The sequence below is a fragment of the Telopea speciosissima genome, chromosome 6 (genome assembly GCF_018873765.1).
Source record: "Telopea speciosissima isolate NSW1024214 ecotype Mountain lineage chromosome 6, Tspe_v1, whole genome shotgun sequence".
Taxonomy (NCBI): domain Eukaryota; kingdom Viridiplantae; phylum Streptophyta; class Magnoliopsida; order Proteales; family Proteaceae; genus Telopea; species Telopea speciosissima.
In genome coordinates, this window is record NC_057921.1 from 52,129,792 (window position 1) to 52,157,092 (window position 27,301).

The 27,301-nt window shown below is 39.3% G+C and overlaps 1 protein-coding gene and 1 long non-coding RNA gene across 2 annotated transcripts; one reads left to right on the plus strand and one right to left on the minus strand.

Moving 5' to 3' along the window:
* Positions 1-4,560: 4,560 nt before the first annotated feature.
* LOC122664262 lies at positions 4,561-7,198 on the minus strand. Its single transcript, XR_006333319.1, has 3 exons — positions 7,112-7,198; positions 6,813-6,989; positions 4,561-4,639 (listed from the first exon to the last, which is right to left on the minus strand). It is a non-coding gene; the product is annotated as an uncharacterized LOC122664262 (long non-coding RNA).
* Positions 7,199-16,009: 8,811 nt separating this feature from the next.
* LOC122664258 (peter Pan-like protein) lies at positions 16,010-26,783 on the plus strand. Its single transcript, XM_043860004.1, has 8 exons — positions 16,010-16,035; positions 16,479-16,547; positions 16,654-16,830; positions 18,974-19,204; positions 25,017-25,109; positions 25,288-25,475; positions 26,139-26,332; positions 26,650-26,783. Exons 2-8 carry the CDS (start codon positions 16,530-16,532, stop codon positions 26,700-26,702), a joined length of 954 nt encoding a protein of 317 aa, XP_043715939.1. The 5' UTR covers positions 16,010-16,035; positions 16,479-16,529; the 3' UTR covers positions 26,703-26,783.
* The last annotated feature ends 518 nt before the right edge of the window (positions 26,784-27,301 follow it).

Consider the following 27,301-nt stretch of genomic DNA (forward strand, 5'->3'; position numbering starts at 1 on the left):
TGCTGCAACTTAAAGGAACCATATCTCCACAACCTCTAACCTTGGAACACACTGTTGTAATCCCAAATAAGCTGATCTCCAGGGTAGTAGATGCGAGTCTTCAATAATGAAAGAAATTCGATCTCCAATAGTAGGATACTCAGTCTCAATACTAGGGCAGCAGTAATCCATATAAAGGCAGCAGTAACATGTCAACCAGTCATGCTTACAAAAGCCAATGAATAAAACCAGCAATATATGAAGTAAAGCTCAATAGAACCAGCAAATATAAGATAAAGAACCCGACAGATCCATAGGTAGTTGAAGCAGCCGGCCACATAGGAACAAGTAAAAAAATAGGTTGATAATTGGAGAAACCGAGCCATAAAAAGGAACCTGAATTTTTTCCAAAAAGAACTGATGAATGATGCTGAAATTTGGGTTGAATACTCCTCTGATGGTTATAAAACTCTCCTAAAAAAATCAGCAAGAGTGGACTGCCCTATCCCTTAGATCGATTATGGTCAGGGTTTTGTAAAAAACCCTGTAAGTGATGATCGATTGTAGGGAAGGGGGCTTCAACAAAAGTGATGATGACTTGTCAAAGGTGATGTCTTCTGGTAATAGATGCTTACCACAACTGCGGGAATGGATCTCCAGTTCGAATAACCAATCTCCTTGTTGATTGAGACTTGATCTTCAAGTGGGAGAAACACCAAAAATTGCAGAAAAAGTAGGGCAACAGCTATCTTGTGTAATAGACCTTCTTCAAGCCATGAATAGTTGAAGTTGAATGTCCCTCTTGATTGTAGAAACACCTCCAAAAAATTCCAACAGCAGCAAGTAACCCTAACCCTAAAATCGATGTGTTTGGGTTTTGTAAAACCCTGAAAAGGAGGATTGATTGGGGTTAGGGGTCTTCAAACACTTGGAAAGAGGCTAATACTGAGGTCGAGTTATCCTTGTAGCTGGAGTAATCATCCCTCCTAAAATCAGCAAAAACTGAAACCTGTAACCCTAATATCGATTTGAGTCAGGGTTTTAACAGGTAACCAAAAATAGCAGGTTGTGAAGGTTTTGCTGTAAGTACAAATCCAGCCATCAGAAAGTGTCCAAACTTAGGTCGATTAAGGCTTGTAGTAGTAGGGAATCACCTCTAAAAAATCAGCTGCATCTGAAAGGAGAAACCCCAAAATCGATTGGAGTCAGGGTTTCGAGAAAAACTTGACAAGTTGAGATCGATTTGGGTATGGAGGCTGGAAAAGTTAATAAAAGATGGAGAGAAAGAAAAAAAGGGAAGGAAGACTATGAAATAGGGTAGAAGAGTGCTGGAAAAGGCTGCATAGAAAGCTCCAACAATGGAGGATCAGTCTTCATTAGGTAGAAATCAGATCTCCAAAAATTCTGGACAGCTCCAATATCGCAGGTATGGCTCCAGCAGATTTCGAACAGAATTTTTTTAATAAAAAAAGGTAGAAAGGGAGGGGGGCAGCAACTAAATCATTGGTATGCTGTATTTACCTCATTAGTGCTGCCCCTTTACAAGGTTGAGAAGAAGAAAAACAGAAGAAAGTGAAGCCGAGAAAGGGAGAAGAAGGGAGAAGTCGATTGAAGAGATGGATTAGGGTTTTCGTTCTCTTTTTCTAACCTAGATCAGACCAGCTTTGATACCATGTTGGCAAAATCGTGGGCTAGAAAAGACAGAATGAGAGAATAATTGCTTATATTAATTGATAGGTAGGCCCCTCTATTTATAATAGAGGGGAAAGTTACAAGAGACTAAAATAGGCGATGTGGGACTAAAACCCACATAGCCGACTTACACTTAATAAAATAAAAATTACCCAAAAGGACTAGAAAACCCCCACGGTATTCTGGAGTACATATTCCAACAATCATATTTTATTAGAACAGTATAAACCAAATGTGAGATAGAACAGTATAAACCAAATGTGAGACTAGTATAAACCAAATGTATGTTTGATTGTTTCAAACTTCCAATAGCTTGCTTCTTCAGTTCTGTTGTCTTCTAGTTCTATGTTGATTTTTAATGACTTGATATGACTTAATATTGATTAAAGATGACTTGATGTGATTTAATGTGGCTTAATGTTGATTTTTGATGACTTGAGAAGGCTTAATGCTGGTTTTTTATGATATAAGGTATAAATTGTAGCATACTAAAATATTGTAGCATACTAAATAATGTTAGAAAAGGGGGAAATAAAAAATAACACTTGGGGGCGCCTTGTCGCATAAGCGCTTAGACACCCCTCCAACGCCTTGGGTGGCTTTGTCGCCTTGCCAACCATGCCCTCAATCCTATTTCTACTAGGATTCCTCAATAATTCCAGATTTAGTCATCTGATTTAACTATAACTTTCAGCATCTCCTCTCCCATATAATTCACACTCTCTTAACCCTAACATCTAACCCTAGGTCCCATCAAACCCAAACCCTAGGTCCCATCTGATTTTCCCAATCCATAGAAGATCCTGGTTATTGGTTCTAGTTGGTCTCCTACCAATCTAGAATTACATTATGTACGCAACATTACCCCTACTTTTGAAAAGAGGCTGTTTCCATACTCGAACCCGTGACCACATGGTCACTTGGTCTATACTATATAAATACATATAGTATAATATATTATACTATAATATAGTAGTATAATCTAATAATTTTTTTTTTGGATAAGTAAATTATATTAAAAAAAAAAGAAAAAGGAAAAAATAAATATACTAAAAACAGGAAGCCACCTAGAACCTCTTTAAGATATGCTTAAAGAGGGAAATGGGAGGCCCCTAACTAAAACGGGACAAGCCCCGTATCAACCAAAGAGCCAAAAACAAGGAAGTTACAACCGATAGTAGATACAGAAATCAGCATCCCCCTTAACCAATTTACGAAGTTCCTCCGGGAAGTCAACCAGTTGGAGAATAGGCTCCACATCACCTGTAGGTAAGGAGGCAATGTAATCTGCTGGTTGATTCTCCTCCCTCCACACATGCTTATATTCCACCGAATAAAGAAAGCCACTCAAATGGTGGATTTTGCTCTTCAACCACTATAATACCCAATGACCTTTAATCTTTCCATTTAGCAAGTCCACAATATAATCTAATAATGATACTAGAAAAATATATATTATAATATATTTGTATTATACTATATTCATTTACAATAATATATTATTGGTACCCAAATTTGGTTCGGGTTCGGTTCTAACCACTGGTTCGTAAGTTGGAATCAGAAAGTAACCAAGTCCCGCCTCGGTTCTGTTCCTCAGTTCCAAGTTGTAACCAAATTCTATTTGGTTTGGTTTGGTTTGGTTTGGTTATGGTTATTCCGTCTGGACCCTATTTTGGTTTTCAGCTTTGGTTTCAATTTGACACCCTTAGAGCCAGCATCCAAGCAACTGTAATGTGATGCGGATCTAAGGGCCCACCCAAATAAAGAAGCACTCAAATCCAAAGTTGAATGGCAAAATAGTAAATAATCTCAAGTTTTTAAGGATAACCTTTCTTCTTCTAATCCTCTAAACCACCAAACCCTAACATTCCCCCTTTAGTTTTCACTTTTCCCAATACCTAATTACTGCCAGCCCAAACCAACCGTCAGAACAGTCTACAAATCTGACTAATTATCTCTCATACCCTCCTAAGAAAACCATTCAAGTTTGGTTAACTTCTGTCCAACCAAACCCTAGTAATCCATCTTTTCCTCTTTTCCAAACCCCAAAACCCTAACTCTAACTTGCTGCCCATTCAAGTTTACACACTTCCATCCATCATAACATCTCAGGACCATCACTGATAGACTCCCCTACCTCAACTTGACATAACCCATACATCAAACCCTAACCCTAACCCTAATTTCACCAAAAACCTATTTTTAACCTAGCCGATTCACCTGTTCATAACAGAACTGGTTTATTGGCTCCTAGTTAGTCTTCTACCAATCTAGGACAACATTAAGCATTGCTCCCATAGTTATCAAGGCGTCCAGACGCCTTGGGTGTCCTGGCCTGCCTTGTTGTGTCGGCTTGAGTTTGGGCCCTCTCCAACGCCTTGGTCGCCTTTCCAGCTTGATAACTATGATTGCTCCCTTGGGAAAGGTAAGGAACCTTATTTAAGGTAGTCACTTTGGCAAAGACATGTTCTACTTTCTTCCATTTATTATCAAGCCTATAGGGGCCAACGCCGTGGTTGTTTGTTGAGGGCATTGCTTTTATCAAGTCAACTTAATAGCAGATTGCCATCTGAGTGCATCCAAGAATTCAATTATATTCTAAGTGAAGGCAATTAAGGATACTCTGAGGATTGTATAGGCCTTCCCTTATTTTTCATATTTTCACCAAGAACAAGAAAACATTCAAATTCACAAAAAAAAAATTAAAAAAATTGGAAACTTTGGTTAGAAGCTCACCAGAGGAGAGTTCTTGAAAAGTTCTGGAGGGCATCTAGGACGCAACTGAGATTGAGCAACATCAGCTGCCAATGAATACTCATGTATTTTATATGTAAGGGTAGGGCCTTGGGGGGTCCTTGCAACCCTCAGATAGGATGTTGTATTCTATTTTTGATAATATAAGGAAATGAGTAACACCCATTGGCCCAGCAACGTTCAAAAAATCCTCAAGATTATTCTGTTTCTTTTCCTGCCAAACAAACAGAGAAACATCAATTAGCTAATTGAGAAATATTTGCGAATAAACTACAAAAGTGCACAATAATTAGCCATAACAGACCATGCTCTGGTATCAATGGAAAGACATCTGAATTTGTTCTACATCTATAGAAAGCCTAACTTTACCACCTTTTTTTAGCCATGAATTTGTTAATCTTAAGCAGTAGATATGTTGAGGCAAATTCTATTCACTATAAGAAGTCAAAGCATGTGAGAATTCCTCACAGAATCATCGTTTTCTTCATGAAGGAGTCGGCTGATCTCACTCTAAGGGAAAATTTACTAAGCACAGACAAGAACCTAGTTCTCCTCATAAACTGAGTAACTCCATGGTGCACCTAAAGAGAAGTTACCCAGCTCATAAACATGGTTTAGTCACCTTCTATCATGACCTCATACCATCCATGAGAGGAATAAAGTTTCATAACTAAAACATCTGCCTTTGGCTCTGCAGTAATAGAGCAACAGGTACAAATTGGTCCACGGAAATTTCCATTCCTGTTTTTAAGTGTTTTCCATCCTTCTCCAAACTCCCTTCACTAGTTTTATTCAGTGTTTTTAGCACATCTCTATCTCCACCGAGGTTTGAAATTTCCTTTCCTGTTTTTAGATTCGGTACGGAAACGGTTTCGATATTCGGTACTCGGTACACATTGACACCCTTAGTCGAAGCTAAGTTAGAGTTTCTATTTTAATTGCTTTTCAATTTTATTTCTTAGCAAAGTTCAATTACTTGTAACTCAAGGACAGTTCTTCTAGACGACTTCTTATTTTCATTGTTTCTATTTTGGGCTCAATCCTTGAGTCTATATAATGTAGTGGCCCTTAGAGGTCTCCCCAAGATTTAAATGAAGTTGCATATTGATTGCTTGTGCAGCTATTGTCCTATAGAGGCTGTGAGGGTGAGATGTCCAGGCTGAGATACCCATCTATCCCCACCCCCCTTCTTCTATTCGAACTCCCCTCTCTTCTCTTACTTTCTATTTTGATTAACACTGCAACCGTGTCCTTCTGTTGAGATCAGAGACTTGTTTAGAGCTTTTCAATAAGCCTAAGAACTGCTGGAAGATAGACCACTGGTTGAGAAGGTCCAGCATACCTGCGGACAGTACAGTTACTAATTATGAGCTGGTGTTTGTTCTAGTTTATTTCAGCAACCAAAGGCCATATTGTGCTAATATTTTGCGGCTTAGTTGACTTCTCTAAGGCCTTCAATCGACTACCATATTGGTCCTGACTTGGCCTTGCAGATCAATCACACAGAAGCCATCTATTTCCTCGGTTCTGTACGCACGGTTGGGCTGTTTGAAGCCTGCTGCTGCTGCAACTTGAAGGAACCATATCTCCACAACCACTACTTGGAATCAGCTCAAATTTGGAGGATCAATTTTACTCATTGAGGGCTACCATCGATCCCAGTTTGGCCCTGTTATGTTGGCTAGTTTGGTATTTTTCATTGAACTTCTAATTCTGAGTTTATTGTCTAATTTGGTGACCTGTTGATATCTTCACATCTGACCATTAGTTTGGTCTGTAATTTTTAGAGATTCATCCCTTCTGTTGGACCTCTATTTGATTATATAAGGTTAGGCCCATCCATTGGTCATATCAAGCAATTCTGAGTTTGCTACTTTTCTGGTTGACTTTGGCCTGCGGCAGCCATGTTTAGTGGTTGGTTGTTGATTTCTATTGCTGGGACTGTCAGATAATGTTGTGGGTAATATTGGGGTTAGGTTGTCTATAATCTGACCTTAAATTAGTCATATTCTTAAATAGCGTATATTCGACGAAATGTCTCATCTCAACTCAACTCAGCCTTATCCCAACTAAATGGGGTTTGCTACATGGATCCATTTTCTCCAATCAGCTCTATTCAACACCATACTAGTTACCAGTCCTAAGCCATAAATGTCTTTCAACTTCTCCTAGAGTCATTTTAGCCCTATACCTGGCTCTTTTAGCTTCTTCATTCTGAATCAAATCAACCCCCCCAGTAGGGCATTCAAAGGTCTCCGTTACACATGTTTATGCCAGAAAAATAATATTCACCAATAAATACCAACAAAAAGAACTTTCTTAGACAATTGTGAATTTTCAAAAAGACATGGGGAAAATTAGAAAGAATAATGGAACATATCAGCTACCTTTAGCTTAAGTACAGTATGGGGGAGCATCAACTTTCTTAAGTCCATTTGCAGCTTTCTCAGAGAACTCGGCAGCTTTCCTCTTGAAAACACAAAGCTCTTGGGTATTTTATCTCCCGTGACATGATCAACACTGGGCTTCTTCACAACCGGCTTATTGAACACCTTCTTCTTTTTCTTTTTCTTTTTTTTTTTTGCAGTTCACAGGAATACGAATTATTCAATGTGGAAAAATAAATTAATATGGATATTTCAAAGAATCAACAACAGGAACAAATCTTTTTTTTCTACTAGCTTACATTTGGGAAGCGGGCCATTTCAGTTAGAAAATATTGGACTTTAGGGTTTATTATATCTCAGATAGGTTCCTGAAAGGATAATTTGGCAGCAAAGTCAGACCAAAATGCTTATAAATGAACCAAACTACATGTAAATTTCCATCTAAAATCCCCAAAAGCAGGTAAAGAAGTGAACGAAGAATAGTTCAAACTATGATGCAATTGAAGGAAAGTAATTGCACAGATAATAGTCAGTTCAAATATTTGAATAGTGATTTTAAGCTGTCAATGTATTGTTTCCATGATGCTTCCTGAGAACGTTGCTCAACACGAATAATTTAAAATTTTAAACTCTCTATGAGTACCTAACTGAGAACACAGAAACCATTTTAGAAAGATAAACAAAATAACAACTTAAAAAAAAGGGGTGAAAGACAAGAAGACAACATCTCCGTTCAATTCAGTTGAGAAGATATTAAATTGGAATTTACAGAACTACGTCGTGGCGTTTGCGTACCGTTAAAGAGATTGGGAGAAGGGGGAGGGTTTAGAGCCTAGGTTTGAATGAGATCTCAAATTTCCAGCATGCAAGGCCGCAAGGGTTCACCGTGGTTCTATTTTACTCGATCCTAACTAGTAACAGGATATTTGTCATCATTACTCACAAGCATAGTTACTAAATACTAGGGCTATAAACGGATCGGATTCAACTCGGATAGTGCTATATCCGCATCCGCATCCGATTAGCTATCGGATGGATTCGGATAGTGCTAAACGGATACGGATCAGATATTTTATCCGTTTACATGTAATTATAGCTTTTCGGATAGCTATAGCCTATCCGTATCCGCATCCGTTTAGCTTTCGGACGGATTCAAATAGTGCTAAACGGATACGGACATGGATACGAAAACGGATTTCGGCTATTCATTTACACCCCTAGTAAATATGCGTATTATACTCCTAGTCAAACGTATGAATGGAAAATATGTTGTATTGTGTATAATACTTCAGAGTCGAATAAATATATGACTGGAGGTCGACGTATTATACCCAAATAATAAGGGTGTCAATTTGGGATCGGAACTGGGAACCGTCCCAATACCGTCCCGCTAAAACCCGATACCGGACCGTCCCATTAGTAAATGGGACGGTACTGGTATCTGATTTTGATATCGAATGATAAATGGGACGGGACGGTTTTGGGACGGGATTCCCAACGGTACCAGTACCGAAATACCAATTAGGTACCGAATGGTACCGAAACTACTAGTACCGTTTAAAAAGAAAGAGTATATAAGATATTTTTTTTTTAAATAAAAGAAAATAATGGGTATAAGAATTACGACTCATTAGGGTTTCACTAGTTGCCTTTTGAATATGAAGAGGAACAACAAGTCAACAGTCGTAGCTTGAAGTCTCTCCTCACAGAACCTACTGCAATGCTACTCCCTCCTCCCTCCTCCCTCGACCAATTACATCTACCAGGTTCTTCTTTTTTGCATTTCATACTTCGTACCATACTACCATGTGACATGTGTGATAAATAGAGTTTTGTTTGGGAAAATCAAAGAGGAAACACAACGGGATTCTTCCATTTTGTAGGACTTCTTTAGATTTAAAAAAATGAGAATCTTATTACATATGATCTTAGGGAGTTTGAAGAAGTAAAACTATGATTTCATAATTTAAGTTGTTTTATAAAAGCAGTAGACAACTTAAATTTCATGATAGTGAAAAAATTTCACAACACTAATAAACCCGCCTTGTTAGAAACAATTAAACTTCTTCTCATTTTTTCTACAATGCCTAGAATCGTTTAAGAACCGGTACCGTCTCTTCCCGCTAATAATCGGGACTGGGATCTAGGTTTGGTCTCCCGTTAACTAAATGGGACGATACTGGGATTGACACTTTTAGTACTGGTACCGATACCGTTCCATCCCAAATACCGAAAACCGTCCCAATTGACACCCTTACCAAATAATACACGTATCATATACGAATAATACGTTTGTTTAAAACTAAAATCTATCTTAACTGTTAAACCTATCTAATACAAACTGTTAGATTAAAATTAAACTAAAATCTAGTACTAACCAAATGTCCAAACCCTCGTCTCTTCTCCAGCGGAAAACCAAAGAAACTCCAGAGGCTGGTTCCCCTTCTCCATTCCTCTCTGTCTCTTCTTCCTCTTCTTGCGTTCTTCAGACCGGCGATTGCAGCGGTGCTTCTTACGTTCTTCAGGCCGGCGATTGCAGCTGTACTTCTAGCGTTCTTCAGGCCGGCGATTGCAGTGGTACTTCTTGCATTCTTCAGGCTGACGATTGAAGCGGTGCACTTGCAGCAGCAATTCGTTAAGGTTTTTTCTCCTCGATTCTTCTCCATCTCTCAGTTTCAAGTTGAGAAGTGCTTTTGGGTTTTAAAACACTGGATCGCATGTAATTTATTTCCTCTTTTGCTTCCACTGGGTTCATCTTGTTTTTGTTAAATCCAAAAAACACCAGGGGAAAGAATAAGAAACCAAAGATAGAGGGAATGGGGTTTAGGTTTCCTAGTTCCTTTCTACTCCATTCTGATTTGTTTAATTTTTTATTTTCTGATTAGACAATTAGCAGAGCCCTATAAGATTTAGCTAAGCAGTTACTTGCCACAAGTCAAACATTCCCCCTTAAAAAATTTGCTACCTTGATGAGTAATGAGTTTTCCAGTTAATTCGCTCAAATGTGTAAAGCTTGTTTAATTTGTCAACCAGTAAAAAATTGAGCACATTATGGGAAAGACATTTGTTGTACAGTATGACAATGTTGATCTTTGCTCCAGTTTGTATAATAGTAGCAATGCCCATTAGTTGATAACCCTAGCAATTGTAAGGAGAAGGGACTCGACAAAATCAGTAGTGGGTCGAAAGTGGTTGTGGAAAATTCTTCGTCAAACGCTATGAATTCGACTATGCTTCTCTCTCTCGTTCATATAATTTATTCTAACAACTTGTTCTACTTGGTTTAACAACAATGAACCTATATCCCCAACCCAGATGTCGTTGATAATGTTTTCTCATGGATAAGTATAGGTTGAATAAGCACTAATGATGAATTGCTTACATCCATTTATTTGTTGTGCAATGTGTAATAGAATCTTTTACCCACAACCCATACAATAAGGGTAAGAGCAAATCTTTATAGTTAGGGTAGAGACCTCAAATATCCCTTGGGGGATAAACCAAAAGCCAATTACCTAACCTTACTCTACCTGAGGCCAATTACAATTAGGGTAGAGACCTCCAAAATCCAATGAGAATTAACCTTAGGCCAATTACCTGACCAATCCATCGAGTATAAATCTTCGGCTAATTACCTGACATCAATCTACCTGAAGCCAATTACAAGTAAGGTAAGCCCTCTAAGATCCCTTAGAGGATAAACCTGAGGCCAATTACTTGACCTAATGCTACTTCTTGCATTAAAATCAAGGATCCCATCGATTGATTCTTTGTTTTATTAATTTTTTTTCAAAAAAAAAATTGGAGGGAAAAAGAACCTCTACCGACAGTGTGGCACTTGCAACACCAAGGGAGGCAAAATGACCTCCTTCCCAATGAATGCGAAAAATTCCACTCATGTTGATGCTCTTGCGTTTAGCTCTTGTGTTGGCGTAGAGGCCACGCTAGTAGGCAGAGAACCCTCTCCCGTATTTGTAATATTATTTCATCAATTTTTTTTTTCTTTTTTTATGAAAAACGAGTCTTTTTTTTTTTTTTTTTGGAAAAAAAAAAAAACCAGATTGCCAGGGTACGTGGCACTTGTGCCCATTCCAGGAAGGGTGAAATGACCTCCCCCACTGGTGGCTGATCCAATACACAAATAGAAATTTGTTTAGGATTCTACACAATACCTTTTGGAATGAGTTTCCCTTCACCCATATATATATTTTTTGAGTCAAGATGACATTCACTGATTAAGGTCTAATAAAATGTCAAATAACATGAGATGAAGAGATTCACTCTTCACTTTGGGTGGAAGAAAACATTTTGCATACTCTTAATTTGTTAGACATTTTTTTAGGAAAGAAGAATGTTGGTGGGTCGTATGGTCACCCTTTCACTTGTGCGGGGCCAAAGAGGGGATGCATGGGGAGATCAGCCTGAGGGGATTTTCATTTTGTAAGAGTGGGGTGGTCATTCAGGGGGCTGTAACTGGGCGTAGGGGCCACATGACCGGACAACTTTCTGTTTCCCTTTTTAAATCTTGAATCCATGTTTTGGTTCACGTGTAAAGCAGGGTTTCGAAAATTGAGAGTAGATTGTTCGATTTACCCTAATTTCGACTTATCGACCTCGGCCAATCCTTGTACGAAAATTAAGATTAAAACATGTTTTGGCCGATGCCAACTGATTCCTCACCGATCCTAACCGGATTGGGTCGGAATCGACCTAAACAAATCCAGATCTCGATTCCAGGTTTCTAAACTCTGGTGGAAATTGAAGGATGAAGGATCGGGATCCTTTGCTGCTGCCTGCCCATGCGGCTGGCGTGCAGCCTCACACAGTTAGGGGCGAAATGACTGCCCTACCCACTGCCTGGTGGGGTCCATGTGGGATCCATACCCTACCTCTGTGTGAGGCTGCACGCCAGCAGAGGTATTAGTGTAAATGTGATCCATATTTCATTGATTACTCCAAAGGGGATATATATACACAATATTCTATCTAGTAAACATGGTAAACTAATATTGAGGGATACAAGAATATTGGATAAAATATTGTGTGACCATAATGGGTGCCCAACCGATTGGGTTACTAAAGATGTCCTGGTTCATATCACATGTGATAATAAACCAAAAAAGGTAAGTATATCGTGCATAGGGATCTTTCTCTCAATACACCCCCTCAAGGTGGAGAATCGGGTAACCGAATCTTCAGCTTGTCCCGTAATGTCTCAAATCTGGAATGTGCCAAAGGTTTGGTTAAGGTGTCAGCCAGTTGATCATGGGAAGAAATATATTGGACCTGAAGTTGTTTCTTAGCCTCTCGATCGCGGACAAAGTGGAAATCAACCTCCACATGTTTCGTACGGGCGTGGAAAACCGGATTGGCCGACGAGTATGTAGCCCCAAGATTATCACACCATAGAATCGGCGGGCCAGACAGTGGATGGCCCAACTCTAGTAGAAGTGACTCAAGCCAAATAAGCTCTGCAGACGCATCTGGGAGCGCCTTGTACTCGGCTTCTGTAGAAGACCGAGCCACAGTTCTCTGCTTCCGAGATACCCAAGAGACAAGATTTGGGCCAAGAAAGATAGCAAAGCCGCCCGTGGATTTCCGGTCAGACCCATCACCTGCCCAATCTGCATCGGTGAAGGCCTGAAATGAACTTGAAGGAAACCTTTCAATCAAAAGACCTATTGATTGAGTGCTCTTCAAATAACGAATTATCCTTTTGGTAAGCTGCCAATGCTCCTCTGTTGGTGAATGCATGAACTGACAAGCACGATTCACCGCAAATGAAACATCTGGTCGTGTCAAGGTAACATACTACAATGCACCTACAACCGATCGATACTTAGTTGGGTCAGCCAATGGTGCACCCCCTGAGTCACTGAATTTTATAGTGGTAGCCATTGGGGTTTTCACCGGCTTGCATTCGGTCATTCCCGTGCGATGCAATAAATCAGAAATATAGCGAGCTTGGGACAGCAAAATTCCCTTGGGATGCCGCTTTACCTCTATGCCAACAAAAAAATGGAGATCGCCTAGATCCTTTATGGAGAACTCACTGGATAGGCGTTGTAACAAAGAATGGATCATGGATTAATCGCTGCCTGTGATAATTATGTCATCTACATATATGAGTATGTAGCAAACATGGCCCCCTGATCGGCAGATGAAGAGTGATGTGTTAGTCCGTGAGCCAATAAAACCCAAACCAATAAAAAATTCGGACAATATGTGGAACCAAGCACGTGGTGCTTGTTTTAGACCATAGAGAGATCGATGGAGTCTGCAAACATAGTCTGGGTGTGATGGATCAATGAAACCTTGTGGTTGAACCATGAACACCTCCTCATCCAAAAAACTATGTAGGAAGGCATTCTGGACGTCAAGCTGTCTGATTGGCCAGTTGTTAGACACTGCAATGGACAGTACACATCTAATGGTTGTAGGCTTCACAACAGGATTAAACGTCTCACTGTAATCCAAACCATGCTGTTGGTGGAACCCCTTGGCCACCAAACGTCGCTTTATAGCGCTCATGAGAGCCATCAGCCTTCAGTTTGATTTTTATAAACCCATTTATTTCCAATAAGATTCATTGTAGTAGTATGAGGCACAAGGGACCATGTGCCGTTTCTCAATAAGGCATTGAATTCCTCAGTCATTGCAGCCCTCCATTCTAAAACCTTATTAGCCTGTGAAAAGAGGATGGCTTAGTAATAACTGCATTAGAAGTATGCGTCTGAGGCTGGTTTCGGTGTGACCTAAGCCGCACAGGATGTAGGGAAGGTGCTGGTGGTGGGTTCGGTGGTGGTGATGGTGCATGGATAGGCGGTGTAGGTGGAGATTGGTAGAGTTCATGAATAGGCCGAGTTCTCAAGGGAGGAGATGATGGCGATGAGGGTGGGTCAGGGCTTGGGCTTTGGAAACCCTTAGAGGGCTGGGTGGATGTGGGTGTGGTCATGGGAAAAGGCATCGTTGGTGTACCCATGGGAGATTGGTGCACTGGTGATGGCAGTGGTGCATGCGGCTGTGGTACGGGGACAGAAGGTGGAGTTAGGGAGGATGAAGCCCAAGGAACGGTTGTGCTTGGTGTGGGTGGAATGGTGGGTGGGTATGACATGCTCGAAAAGGGAAAAGAGTGTTGAGTGTTCATCGAAACGAACATGACGGGCAATTATTATCTTTTGATTTGTCAGATCAAGACATCTGTAGCCCGAATGGGAAGGGCTGTAACCAAGGAAAACGCAAGCATTGGACCGGTAATCCATCTTATGACAGTTATATGGCCGTAAATAGGGAAAACACAAACACCCAAAGACTTTTAAAAATCCATAGTCTAGTGACTAGTGAAACACCAATTGGAATGGAGAAATACCAAGGGAAACAGAGGAGGGCATTCTATTAATTAGGAAGACAGCCGTTTCAAAGGCGAAATGCCAAAATTTTTGAGGCACAAACCCATGAGCAAGCAGGGTGAGACAGGTTTCAACAATATGTCTATGCCGTCGCTCAACCGAACCCTGCTGCTCATGGGTATGTGGAGCAGAAAGACGATGGATTATTCCAAGTTTTGAAAAATAGGTGGGGAGAGACCGAAATTCCCCACCCCAGTCAGACTGCAGGGCTTTTATTTTTCTTCCAAACAATTGATCAACCATGGCTTGAAACTGAGGGAAAATCTCAAATACATCCGATTTGCGGATTAGTGGATAAAACCATATGAATTTGGTATTATCATCCACAAATATCACATAATAACGGTGATTGGATATTGACGGGGTGGGTGATGGTCCCTAGACATCAGTGAAAATTAAATCTAATGGAAATGTACTTTTGCTACTAGATAAAGGAAGAGAAAGTCGTCTGGCTTTGCCAAGTTGGCAAGCCTTACAAAGAGAATTTAAACCAGATGCATGAAAATTTAAATAATTATTGCGAAGCATTTGTTTAAGAAGTTGTTGGTGTGGGTACCCAAGACGATTATGCCAAAGGACAAGAGAACTCCGAAAAGCTGAATGCACAAAAGGAGAGGTAGATGGGTGAAGTTAATAAAGGCCATCCTTACTCGGTCCAGACAGCAGGGTTTCCTTGGTTTCCTTGCTTACCTGATCCTTCACAAGAAAGTGAGATGGGTGAAACTCAAAGAAAACATTATTATCTTGGGTGAATTTTTGAACAGATAATAAAGATTTAGAGAGGGAGGGGACTTGTAAAATATTATGTAAATGAAAAGCACGAGATGACAGTGAAGGATGGGAAGAAGAACCAATATGAGATATCTGTAAACCCTTACCATTACCCACATGCAATTGATCCATACCATTGTATTCATCATAGTGAGAAATGGCATTAAGGTCTGGAGTTACATGGCGAGATGCACCAGTGTCAGGGTACCAAGGTAAGGTTGTAGATGGGTGAGGGGTGGGGAATATGGGAGGGTTTGGATGAGAATAGGTGGGATAAGGGGCTGTCGAGTTTGGGTAGGTGTGATGGGCTGTTGGGGTTGGGGTGGCAAAAGGGTAGGGTGAAGCATTATGAAAGGCTGGTTGTGGGCGGTAGAAGCACCTGTCTGTTGAATGATTGGTGTATCCTGGGATCTAGATAGAGCTTTGTTACGCCCCAGCACTTCCCCTTAGTGGAGCTCGGGCCTCCGCCCCCCTCTCTCTCCCCCTTTTTGTATATTCCCCCCTCCCCCTCCTTCTCTCCCTCTTGCCCTTCTCGGGCTTTAGTAATATATTTTTTATCCACCCAAAAAAAAAAGAAGCAAGAACAGAGGAAGTAGAACTGAAGGAAATAAAATAGAGAATAAGAACAAAAGAAAGAAGAAGAACTCACCTGAGAAGATAGGACTGGATTGATGGAGAAGGGGAAAGAAGGCCACTAGGGCAGCAAACAGTCACACGACAGCAACAATAAAAAAAGCTCATTTTTAGCTGGTCTATGCCTTCAATCGTAGGTTACATGAAACTATATAAAGATAAAGAAAAGATAAAGAGAAATAGAGAATAGAGTGAGATTCCTAGTCGAGTTGCACATCCCCTTTCTGAACTGGGTTGTGACTTGTGAGTAGTGATAAATATCCATACATTGTTGTTAGGACCGAGTAAAATAAAACCACGGTGAACCCTTGCGGCCTTGCACGCTGGAAAAACCCTCCCCCTTCTCCCAATCTCTTTCATGGTACACAAACGCCACGGCGTAGTTCTGTAAACTTTGGTCCGGGGAATCGGTACGTCTCTCTCTCTCTCATAGTCTCATTAACGCCTTGATAGTTTCTTCCAGTTTAATATCTTCACAACCGAATTGAATAGAGAAGTTGTCTTCTTGTCTTTCACCCCTTTTTTCTAAGTTGTTATTTTGTTTAGCTTTCTAAAATGGTTTCTGTGTTCTCGGTAAGGTATTCATAGAGAGTTCAAAATTTTAAATTATTAGCGTTGAGCAACGTTTTCAGGAAGCATCATGGAAACAATACATTGACAGCTTAAAATCACTATTCAAATATCTAAACTGACTATTATCTGTACAATTACTTTCCTTCAGTTGCATCATAGTTTGAACTATTCTTTGTTCACTTCTGTACCTGCTTTTGGGGATTTTAGATGGAAATTTACATGTAGTTTGGTTCATTTATAAGCATTTTGGTCTGACTTTGCTGCCAAATTATCCTTTCAGGAAGCTATCTGAGATATAATAAACCCTAAAGTCCAATATTTTCTAGCTGAAATGGCCCGCTTCCCAAATGTAAGTTAGTAGATTTGTTCCTGTTGTTCATTCTTTGAAATATCCGTATTAATTTATTTTTCCACATTGAGTAATTCATATTCCTGTGAACTGAAAAAAGAAAAAGAAAAAGAAGAAGGTGTTCAGTAAGCCGGTTGTGAAGAAGCCCAGTGTTGATCATGTCACGGGAGATAAAATACCCAAGAGCTTTGTGTTTTCAAGAGGAAAGCTGCCGAGTTCTCTGAGAAAGCTGCAAATGGACTTAAGAAAGTTGATGCTCCCCCATACTGCACTTAAGCTAAAGGTAGCTGATATGCTCCATTATTCTTTCTTATTTTTCCCATGTCTTTTTGAGAATTCACAATTGTCTAAGAAAGTTCTCTTTGTTGGTATTTATTGGTCAATATTATTTTTCTGGCATAAACTTGTGTAACGGACGCCTCTGAATGCTCTACTGGGGGGGGGGGTTGATTTGATTCAGATTGAAGAAGCTAAAAGAGCCAGGTATAGGGCTAAATGACTAGGAAAAGTTGAAAGACGTGCATGGCTAAGGACTGGTAACTAGTATGGTGTTGAATAGAGCTGATTGGAGAAAAAGGATCCATGTAGCTAACCCCATTTAGTTGGGATAAGGCTGAGTTGAGTTGAGATGAGACATTTCGTGGAATATACGTTATTTAAGAATATGACTAATGTAAGGTCAGATTATAGACAACCTAACCCCAATATTACCCACAACATTGTCTGACAGTCCCAGCAATAGAAATCAACAACCAACCACTAAACAAGGCTGCCGCAGGCCAAAGTCAACCAGAAAAGTAGCAAACTCAGAATTGCTTGATATGACCAATGGATGGGCCTAACCTTATAATCAAATAGAGGTCCAACAGAAGGGATGAATCTCTAAAAATTACAGACCAAACTAATGGTCAGATTTGAAGATATCAACAGGTCACCAAATTAGAAAATAAACTCAGAATTAGAAGTTTAATGAAAAATACCAAACCAGCCAACAGAACAGGGCCAAACTGGGATTGATGGTGTCCCTCAATGAGTAAGATTGATCCTCCAAATTTGAGCTGATTCCAAGTAGTGGTTGTGGAGATATGGTTCCTTCAAGTTACAGCAGCAGCAGGCTTCAAACAGCCCAACCGAGCGCACAGAACAGAGGAAATAGATGGCTTCTGTATGATTGATCAGCAAGGCCAAGCCAGGACCAATATAGTAGTTGATTGAAGGCCTTAGGGAAGTCAACTAAGCCTCAAAATATTAGCACAATAGGGACTTTGGTTGCTGAAATAAACTAGAACAAACACCAGCATATAATTAGTAACTGTACTGTCCGCAGGTATTCTGGACCTTTTCAACCAGTGGTCTATCTTCCAGCAGTTGCTAGGCTTATTGAGAAGCTCTAAACAAATCTCTGATCTCAACAGAAGGACACGGTTGCAGTGTTGCAGACAGGGAAATCAAAATAGAAAGTAAGAGAAGAGAGGGGAGTTTGAATAGAAGAAGGGGGATGGGGATAGATGGGTATCTCAGCCTGGGCATCTCACCCTCACAGCCTCTATAGGACAATAGTTGCACAAGCAATCAATATTCAACTTCATTTAAATCGTGGGGAGGCCTCTAAGGGCCACTACATTATATAGACTCAAGGATTGAGCCCAAAATAGAAACAATGAAAATAAGAAGTCTTCTAGAAGAACTGTCCTTGAGTTGCAAGTAATTGAACTTTGCTTAGACTAAAGGTGTCAATGTGTACCGAGTACCAAATACCAAAACCGTTTCCGTACCGAATCTGAAAACAGGAAAGGAAATTTCAAACCTCGGTGGAGACAGAGATGTGCTAAAAACACTGAATAAAACTAGTGAAGGAAGTTTGGAGAAGGATGGAAAACACTTTAAAACAGGAAAGGAAATTTCCGTGGACCAATTTGTACCTGTTGCTCTATTACTGCAGAGCCAAAGGCAGATGTTTTAGTTATGAAATTTTATTCCTCTCATGGATGGTATGAGGTCATGATAGAAGGTGACTAAACCGTGTTTATTAGCTGGGTAACTTCTCTTTAGCTGCACTATGGAGTTACTCAGTTTATGAGGAGAACTAGGTTCTTGTCTGTGCTTAGTAAATTTTCCCTTAGAGAGTGAGATCAGCCGATTCCTTCATGAAGAAAACCATGATTCTGTGAGGAATTCTGACATGCTTTGACTTCTTATAGTGAATAGAATTTGTCTCAACATATCTACTGCTTAAGATTAACAAATTCATGGCTAAAAAAAGGTGGTAAAGTTAGGTTTTCTATAGATGTAGAACAAATTCAGATGTCTCATCTTTCCATTGATACCAGGGCATTGTCTGTTATGGCTAATCATTGTGCACTTTTGTAGTTTATTCACAAATATTTCTGAATTAGCTAATTGATGTTTCTTTGTTTGCTTGGCAGGAAAAGAAACAGAATAATCTTAAGGATTTTTTGAACGTTGCTGGGCCAATGGGTGTTACTCATTTCCTTATATTATCAAAAACAGATACAGCATCCTATCTGAGGGTTGCAAGGACCCCCCAAGGCCCTACCCTTACATTCAAAATACATGAGTATTCATTGGCAGCTGATGTTGCTCAATCTCAGTTGCGTCCTAGGTGCCCTCCAGAACTTTTCAAGAACTCTCCTCTGGTGAGTTTCTAACCAAAGTTTCCACTTTTTTTTTTTTTTTTTTTTGTGAATTTGAATGTTTTCTTGTTCTTGGTGAAAATATGGAAAACAAGTGAGGGCCTATACAATCTTCAGAGTATCCTTAACTGCCTTCACTTAGAATATAATTGAATTCTTGGATGCACTCAGATTGCAATCTGCTATTAAGTTGACTTGATAAAGCAATGCCCTCAACAAACAACCACGGCATTGGCCTCTATAGGCTTGATAATAAATGGAAGAAAGTAGAACATGTCTTAGCCAATGTGACTGCCTTAAATAAGGTTCCTTATCTTTCACAAGGGAGCAATCATAGTTATCAAGCTGGAAAGGTGACCAAGGCGTTGGAGAGGGCCCAAACTCAAGCTGACACAGCAAGGCAGGCCAAGATGCCCAAGACGCGCCCAAGGCGTCTGGACGCCTTGATAACTATGGGAGCAATGCTTAATGTAGTCCTAGATTGGTAGAAGACTAACTAGGAGCCAGTAAACCAGGTCTGTTATGAACAGGTGATGTAGATCCAAGCCTCCTCGAATTGAAGAAGCCACCCTAAACCTAGGGTTATAGTAGGAGCCTTAGTATTAGCCTATACTTAGTTTATTTCAGTTATACTTAGTCTTATTTTTGTTTTGTAATTGAACCGGCTTAAATTGGTTGCATCCAATTAGTTCAATTGGGTTAGTTTAAGTGAAGAGAGCTCCTATTGGCTAGTAGGATCTTATATCCTATTGGTTGATGAGGAATCTCAGCTATTTTAAAAGTTTTAAGTGTTTTAAGTCAATAGGGGTAATTAGGTCTTTCTCTTTAATGTCTTTTAAGTTGTTTTAAATTAGAACCCTCCGACGATTCTAAAGGAGGAGTTAGAGTTGTATTATGTTTGGCCTATGGCCTTATTATTAATAAGAGATCGTGGGCAGGCTCCCCCACCAAGTTTAATATGTTAAAAAAATCGTTTCCTGCTGTTAGCCATTGCTGCTGCTGCTTCTCTCTTCAAAGAACTGTCTTGTGTGTCATATCAAGACCCCTTGTGAGTCATATCAAGGGTTAGGGCTGGTGGACTCCGGTGACTCCTTGCATCTTGTAGATCGGGAGGTCCTTCTTCTTCTTCAATCAAGTTTCTCCAAGCTGCCATTGAAGAACCTGCAATTCAGTAAGTTAATTTACTGTTTTATTATTTCCCTTCCTCCATTAAAACCCTAATCAATCCCATAAACCCTAGACTCATCTATAATCATTACAGCCCTCACCCTCCATCAATTTTCATCTAAAATCTGTCCACAGATCCATCACAGCAGACCCTCCACTCGACTGCCATCTCAGCCCCAACTTACAACTCTAAACCCTAATTCCCTCATCCCTCTAAAACCCCAAAACCCTAGGATTCCCAGATCAACCACTTCTGCCCATCAATTCCCCTCCATATTCTGATCGAGTGTTCTTCCCCCTCATTGGAAAACTCGACCAGAAACCTGAGCCCATTCTTCCATTAAAACCCTAGATTCTTATCATCCATTAATTCGTTAAAACTCTAAATTCCAGAACCTTGACTTTCAGCCCTCCAATACTCATCAAACCTTGGCCGAATCCTCTCCTCTACCATTGGAAACCTCGACCTTAAGATCCTACCCAAATTCCAGCCCTAAACCCTATATCTCATATTCCCCTTCATTCCCAAAACCTGAAACCCTAAACCTAAATTTCTGAAATTCTAAAAACTTCTTCAAACCTAACTAAACCTAGTTTATTAGGACCCTTAAAACCTGCATATTAATACCACTACTACCATTAGTTAACCCTAACCCTAATTTCTGCCCTATTCAACCTAAGCTGTCCCAAACCAGCAGCCTTGTTAGGTGAACCATTCTCCTGGCTCCTAGTAGGACTTCTCCTACCTAGGACTACAACAACAGGTGAATCGGCTAGGTTAAAAATAGGTTTTTGGTGAAATTAGGGTTAGGGTTAGGGTTTGATGTATGGGTTATGTCAAGTTGAGGTAGGGGAGTCTATCAGTGATGGTCCTGAGATGTTATGATGGATGGAAGTGTGTAAACTTGAATGGGCAGCAAGTTAGAGTTAGGATTTTGGGTTTTGGAAAAGAGGAAAAGATGGATTTCTAGGGTTTGGCTGGACAGAAGTTAACCAAACTTGAATGGTTTTCTTAGGAGGGTATTGAGGGATAATCGGTCAGATTTGTAGACTGTTCTGACGGTTGGTTTGGGCTGGGCAGAAATTAGGTATTGGGAAAAGTGAAAACTAAAGGGGGAATGTTAAGGTTTGGTGGTTTAGAGGATTAGAAGAAGAAAGGTTATCCTTAAAAACTTGAGATTATTTACTGTTTTGCCATTCAACTTTGGATTTGAGTGCTTCTTTATTTGGGTGGGCCCTTAGATCCTCATCACGTTCAGTTGCTTGGATGCTTGCTCTAAGGGTGTCAAATTGAAACCGGAACTGAAAACCAAAATAGGATCTAGGCCGAATAACTAGAACCAAACCAAACCAAACCAAACCAAATAGAATTTGGTTACAATATGGAACTGAGGAACAGAACCGAGGTGGGACTTGGTTACTTTCTGAATCCAACATAGGAACCAGTGGTTAGAACCGAACCCGAACCGAATTTGGGTACCAATAATATATTATAGTAAATGAATATATTATAATATATAGTTTTCTAGCATCATTATTAGATTATACTACTATATTATAGTATAATATATTATACTATATGTATATATATAGTATAGACCAGGTGACCAAGTGGTCACAGGTTCAAGTCTGGAAATAGCCTCTTTTCGAAAGTAGGGGTAATGCTACGTACATAATGTAATTCTAGATTGGTAGGAGACCAACTAGAATCAATAACCAGGATCTTGTATGGATTGGGAAAATCAGCTAGGTCAAATTGTGTGAAATTGTGAAATTAGGGTTGGGTTTGATGGGACCTAGGGTTAGATGTTAGGGTTAAGAGAGTGTGGATTATATGGGAGAGAAGAGATGCTGAAAGTTATAGTTAAATCAGATGACTAAATCTGAAATTATTGAGGAATCCTAGTAGAAATAGGATTTAGGGCATAGTTGGCAAGGCGGCAAAGCGACCCAAGGCGTTGGAGGGGTGTCTAAGCGCTTATGCGACGATGCCTAGGCGACCAAGGCGCCCCCAAGTGTTATTTTTTATTTCCTCCTTTTCTAACATTATTTAGTATGCTACAATTTATACCTTATATCATAAAAAACCAACATTAAGTCTTCTCAAGTCATCAAAAATCAACATTAAGCCACATTAAGTCACATCAAGTCATCAAAAATCAATATTAAGCCATATCAAGTCATTAAAAATCAGCATTGAACTAGAAGACAACAGAACTGAAGAAGCAAGCAATTGGAAGTTTGAAACAATCAAACATACATTTGGTTTATACTAGTCTCACATTTGGTTTATACTGTTCTATCTCACATTTGGTTTATACTATTCTCTCTTACATTTGGTTTATACTATTCTAAGAAAATATGATCTTATCTATAAGTAATTAAATTGTTCTCAATTTAGAGAAATGTTCTTGTTCTCTAAGAAGTTTGACTAGTCAGAAGATTTTATTTTTACATGAGATTTTTAGTATTCGGTAGAGCACAAAACCAGCTTTCCATCAAATCCCAACTTAAATCTGATTTATACTGAAGAAGTTATGTTCCAGTCAAACCTTATTTGGTATGCGCGAATGCTGTCAAAATCACTCTGAATGAAAATATTTTTTTAGATATCAAAACAAATGAATATTTTACCGTACTTTTGGTTTTTAGCAATGTTTTTCCATATTAAGGTTTATAGAATTTTTAGATTTGAGAAAAACCCCAGCATTAAAAAGTTGAAAATTTTACCTACCGTCGAAAATCCAGTTTTTGTTCTTCAACTGGGGGGTTGATTTTTTTTCCTTTTGGAATTTTATTTTTTAACTATTTTTATTGGATTAAAATAGGGGTTATTTGCTTATTTATGAATAATATCTTAAGCAAATGTTTTATACCAAATATAAAATATTTACTTAAATAATGTTTGGCATACATAAGGGCCAATACCGGGTTCGATACCAATACAAACCAGTGCAAGGCGCTTTGAAATAAGGCGGAGGTCGCCTAGGCCCCAACAAAGCCGCCTTGGCGACGCCTTGACAACTATGATTGAGGGGTAAAAGCGTAATTCAGACAATTGGCTGGGTGGATGGTAATGAAATTTGAATCAAGTCTCTCTTAGGGTTTGAGGAAGATTTGTTCAAAATTTCAGCAGGTTCTAACAGTTAGATTTTGCTGGGCAGAATTCTCACGAAAATCACCTTGCATGTGACCTAGAAGAGAAGAAGAATAACTGGAGAATTTCAATTTCAGACTTATTTGAATATATCTTGACCCTTGCAGAGAAATTCGAGCAATTGAATATGTTTCTTCAAGAGATCGGCTATGGCAGAATTGAAACTTGAATGGAGCTTGATTGGAGATCGATGGAGGGGGGTTGGGGAAGGGGATGGCTATCTCAGATCACCCTGGGCATTTCACCCAACCTATCTTAGGATTTTTAACAAAGGCTAAAGCCAATATTTCATTAATCAAATTCGTGTTCAATGCTGGCCTCCCTTACAAATGTATATAGAAGACTCAAAAATAGACTTAGACACTAAAAAGGAAAAGCGTGACCCTATCCTTAACTAAAAAAGTAGTCTAATAGACTAAGAAAGTGAAATAATAAAGAAAACAGGCTCAAAACAGGACTCTAACTAAACTAATGAACTAAATCCCGTATTTTAGGCCCATTAAATTGGTCAATTACAAAGTAAACCCATGGGATCAAAAGCCCAACACCTACATAACCCAAACCAAAGCTTATTTTTAATAAAATAAGCCCTCTAAGTGACTTATTTACATCAGTACATTATGATTCTCCCCAGACCCCGTAGTGGCGGGAGCCTCATGCACTGGGTACACCCTATAGACCAAGTACAAGAAGCGGAATCGAACTGTGTAGGAACCAAATAAGAACCCGAACCATATAGGTTCAGTACGAGTTTTGACGTTCAAAACCACGGCAGGCCTTGGTCCGGATCTTTATCACACTGATACTCCTTGGAACCGAACTGAAACCGAACCGAATATCCTTGGTTCCAGACCGATTTACACCCTTAAATACTGCTACAAATTCCAATCCTGCTGGGTCTGGGGATACCAAGGGCACATTTGGCAATGTTTCTGTTCAGCTGGGGTGATTTGGCCTGCAGAACACCCTAACTGTTTCTGTTATTCGAGAGTATTTATGAGCCATGTGTGTCTCTTGAGTCAATTTTCTGTTACCCACTTTTTTGAAACAACCATTTTTGCTCCTGTGGAACACAAAAACAGATCAGTGTATCCAATTGTGATTCTGGTGTTTTTGTGTTCCTGCATGAAAATACTAGAAACACCAGAACGTTACTAAACATGCCCCGAACCTATCCCACCATTTTTGGCAACTGTCATCAGATGGGCCAGGCCACAAAGTAATTTTTATGGGTTACACGTAATTGATTTTCAAGCGAAAAAGGCATGCTGGTTGGATAATCTCAGCCCCTTGCTTACTATGACAATTAATTGCTGTATTTTTTAAACAGAAAAAAGAAAATGTTTATGTTGACGATTCTTGTACTTATAGTTAATGTTTATGGTTCTTGCACCCCAATTTCTTTTATATGAGTAGTAAAATGTTGTACTTTCTTCTTGTTCTTGTTACATGATTCTGTGGCTTATTATGGAATGGAAAATTTACTGGCAGATTGTCCTTTCTGGTTTTGGAACGGGAGATCAACATCTAAAGCTCACAACTATTATGTTTCAAAACATATTTCCAGCCATCGATATCAATACTGTGAGTGCTAGAAAAGTTCTCAACTCACTAAGCTGTCTCCCTGCCATTTGTGGTCAGCTGGCTGCTAAAATAATTTCTTCACCTGATTCTTTATATCGGACATGACTTCTGTTTGATCACTCTATATCTTCTGAATTGTATTTTTGTTAATTTGTGCACTGTCCTTTTTCTGGTGCAGGTTAAACTTGGTTTATGCCAAAGAATTGTGTTGCTTAATTATAATAAAGAGACAAAGCTTATTGATTTTCGGCATTATTCCATCAGATTACAGCCTGTTGGTGTCTCCCGTAGACTTAGAAAATTTGTGCTGAACCATCAGGCACCGGATTTGAAGAGTCTACAGGATGTCAGTGACTTTGTGACTTGGTAATTTATCTTTCTCTGTTTGAATTTGTGCTAGAATAAATGATTGAATCCAGGTTGGACACAGGAAAGAATGATGCTCTCTCTATTCTGTTTATTATAGTTTTGACAGGGTTGATTCTAACTTAGTTTTATCCCCCTTCATCCTTTATAATATCAGTTTATAATGCTCCTTATGCTTTATACCATGGGGTTGGCCATTTGCTAATCAATAGAATTTGAAACTTTCAACCAAAACATCACCACAAGTAAAGTGGATACCAAATTATTTTTTGGGATATCTTTCGTTTCAATTTAACATTTCTGGTTATCATTACGGTTTCCTTCAACATACTACCAGTGTCTAATTATTAGGTTTCAGATGTTAATATGTTATGGCATTGTTTGGTATTCAAATTAATTTTAACATATTGAGCCAGTATGGAAGTAATTTATATTAACAAAAAGCTCATAACTAACTGTGGGAAACATGGTTTTGGTTAAAAAACAATGATAATTTAATCTGTTCATGTGACATCACATATTTCTTGGAGTTCTATTTGTTTAGAGGTTAAATTTATTTGTTGCAAGTGAGGCCTTATACACAGTGTAGTTCTACTTGATATTTTACCTTCCTGATGCTATGAGGTACGTAATGTTATTCGATTATAAATTGTAATTTTGCAGGGCAGGTTATGGGTCAGAAAGTGAAGGAGATGATGAAGCAGCAACAGTGAGTCTACCAAGTGATCTTGGTAGAGTTAATAGAGCTTCAACGAAAAGTGCTGTCAAGCTTCAAGAGATTGGACCTAGGATGACTCTTCAACTTATGAAAATTGAGGAAGGATTAAGTTCTGGTGGAGTCATCTTCAGTGAATACGGTAACTTGATTACATCTTGCAATCGGTGCTCATTAATAGGGGAAAAATGGTAACCTAGGAGTCATTCTTTCTTTTACATATTCTTGCATGTGCCATTTTTTTTCGTGGGGTTCTTACAAAAAGGAGAAGGTAAAATTAAAATAAACAATCTCAATTTGTTTTTTAGTGACAGTCCCAACAAGATGTATAACATAAAGAATGAGCAAAAATTCTTCATGCACCTGTTGTTAGAGAACAAAGAATGAGACAAAACAGAGATGGAATAAGTACCATGAAGCTCTGTTTTTATTTTAATTTTCTGTACCTTCTTATTTCAGGAAGTGGAGAGGGTGCAAAAAAGCAGGAAAATCAAGAAGTTGATGAAGATTAGTCTGGTCAAGTAGTCATAGCCCGGCCCTAGAGACCAAAAAAACATGATCTGTCTGACTTGATGCTTCTGTTTTTTTGGGGGAGAGGGGGGGGGGGTTGCGGGTTGGGTGTGGAATTGGGGACACTAAGGTTGATATTGTCCGTGGAAACGGCATACAAAAAATTTTGGATGGGTTTTGGCTGACCTCTCTCCAAGTCTATTCAAATTTTGTATTTCTGTAAGGTTATGTGAGTTTTTTCTTCAAATCAAATGAACCATCTTTGAGCAGGGTTATATTTCCTGTTAACATTCCATTTGTGTCCAGTTAAATATTTCTAAGGTGTTTACTTCAATAGTCTCCTCTCCTGTGGGTTTTGTCTGGAAAAAAGTGGTCCTAGGTGAACTCATCTATGTTGTCAAATAAGATAGTTCCTGTGATTGCTTATCTGGAAGCCACGTTTGACATGTTCTTGCTTTCCATTGGCTTCGCTGGCGAAAAGACAATCCATTTGTACTGCTAAGATTATGTTCGTTCTTTGACACAAAATGCTTTTAGGTTAGAATGGCCTACAACATTTTTTCCTGCTCTCCTCGATTTCACAAAGAATTTAGTGGTATGG

What these genes read in the sequence shown, in the direction of transcription:
- LOC122664258 (XM_043860004.1), top strand. An exon ending in ATACTGCACTTAAGCTAAAG is followed by an intron (nt 16,831 to 18,973) that starts GTAGCTGATATG and finishes TTTGCTTGGCAG; the next exon opens with GAAAAGAAACAGAATAATCT. An exon ending in GTCAGTGACTTTGTGACTTG is followed by an intron (nt 25,476 to 26,138) that starts GTAATTTATCTT and finishes GTAATTTTGCAG; the next exon opens with GGCAGGTTATGGGTCAGAAA.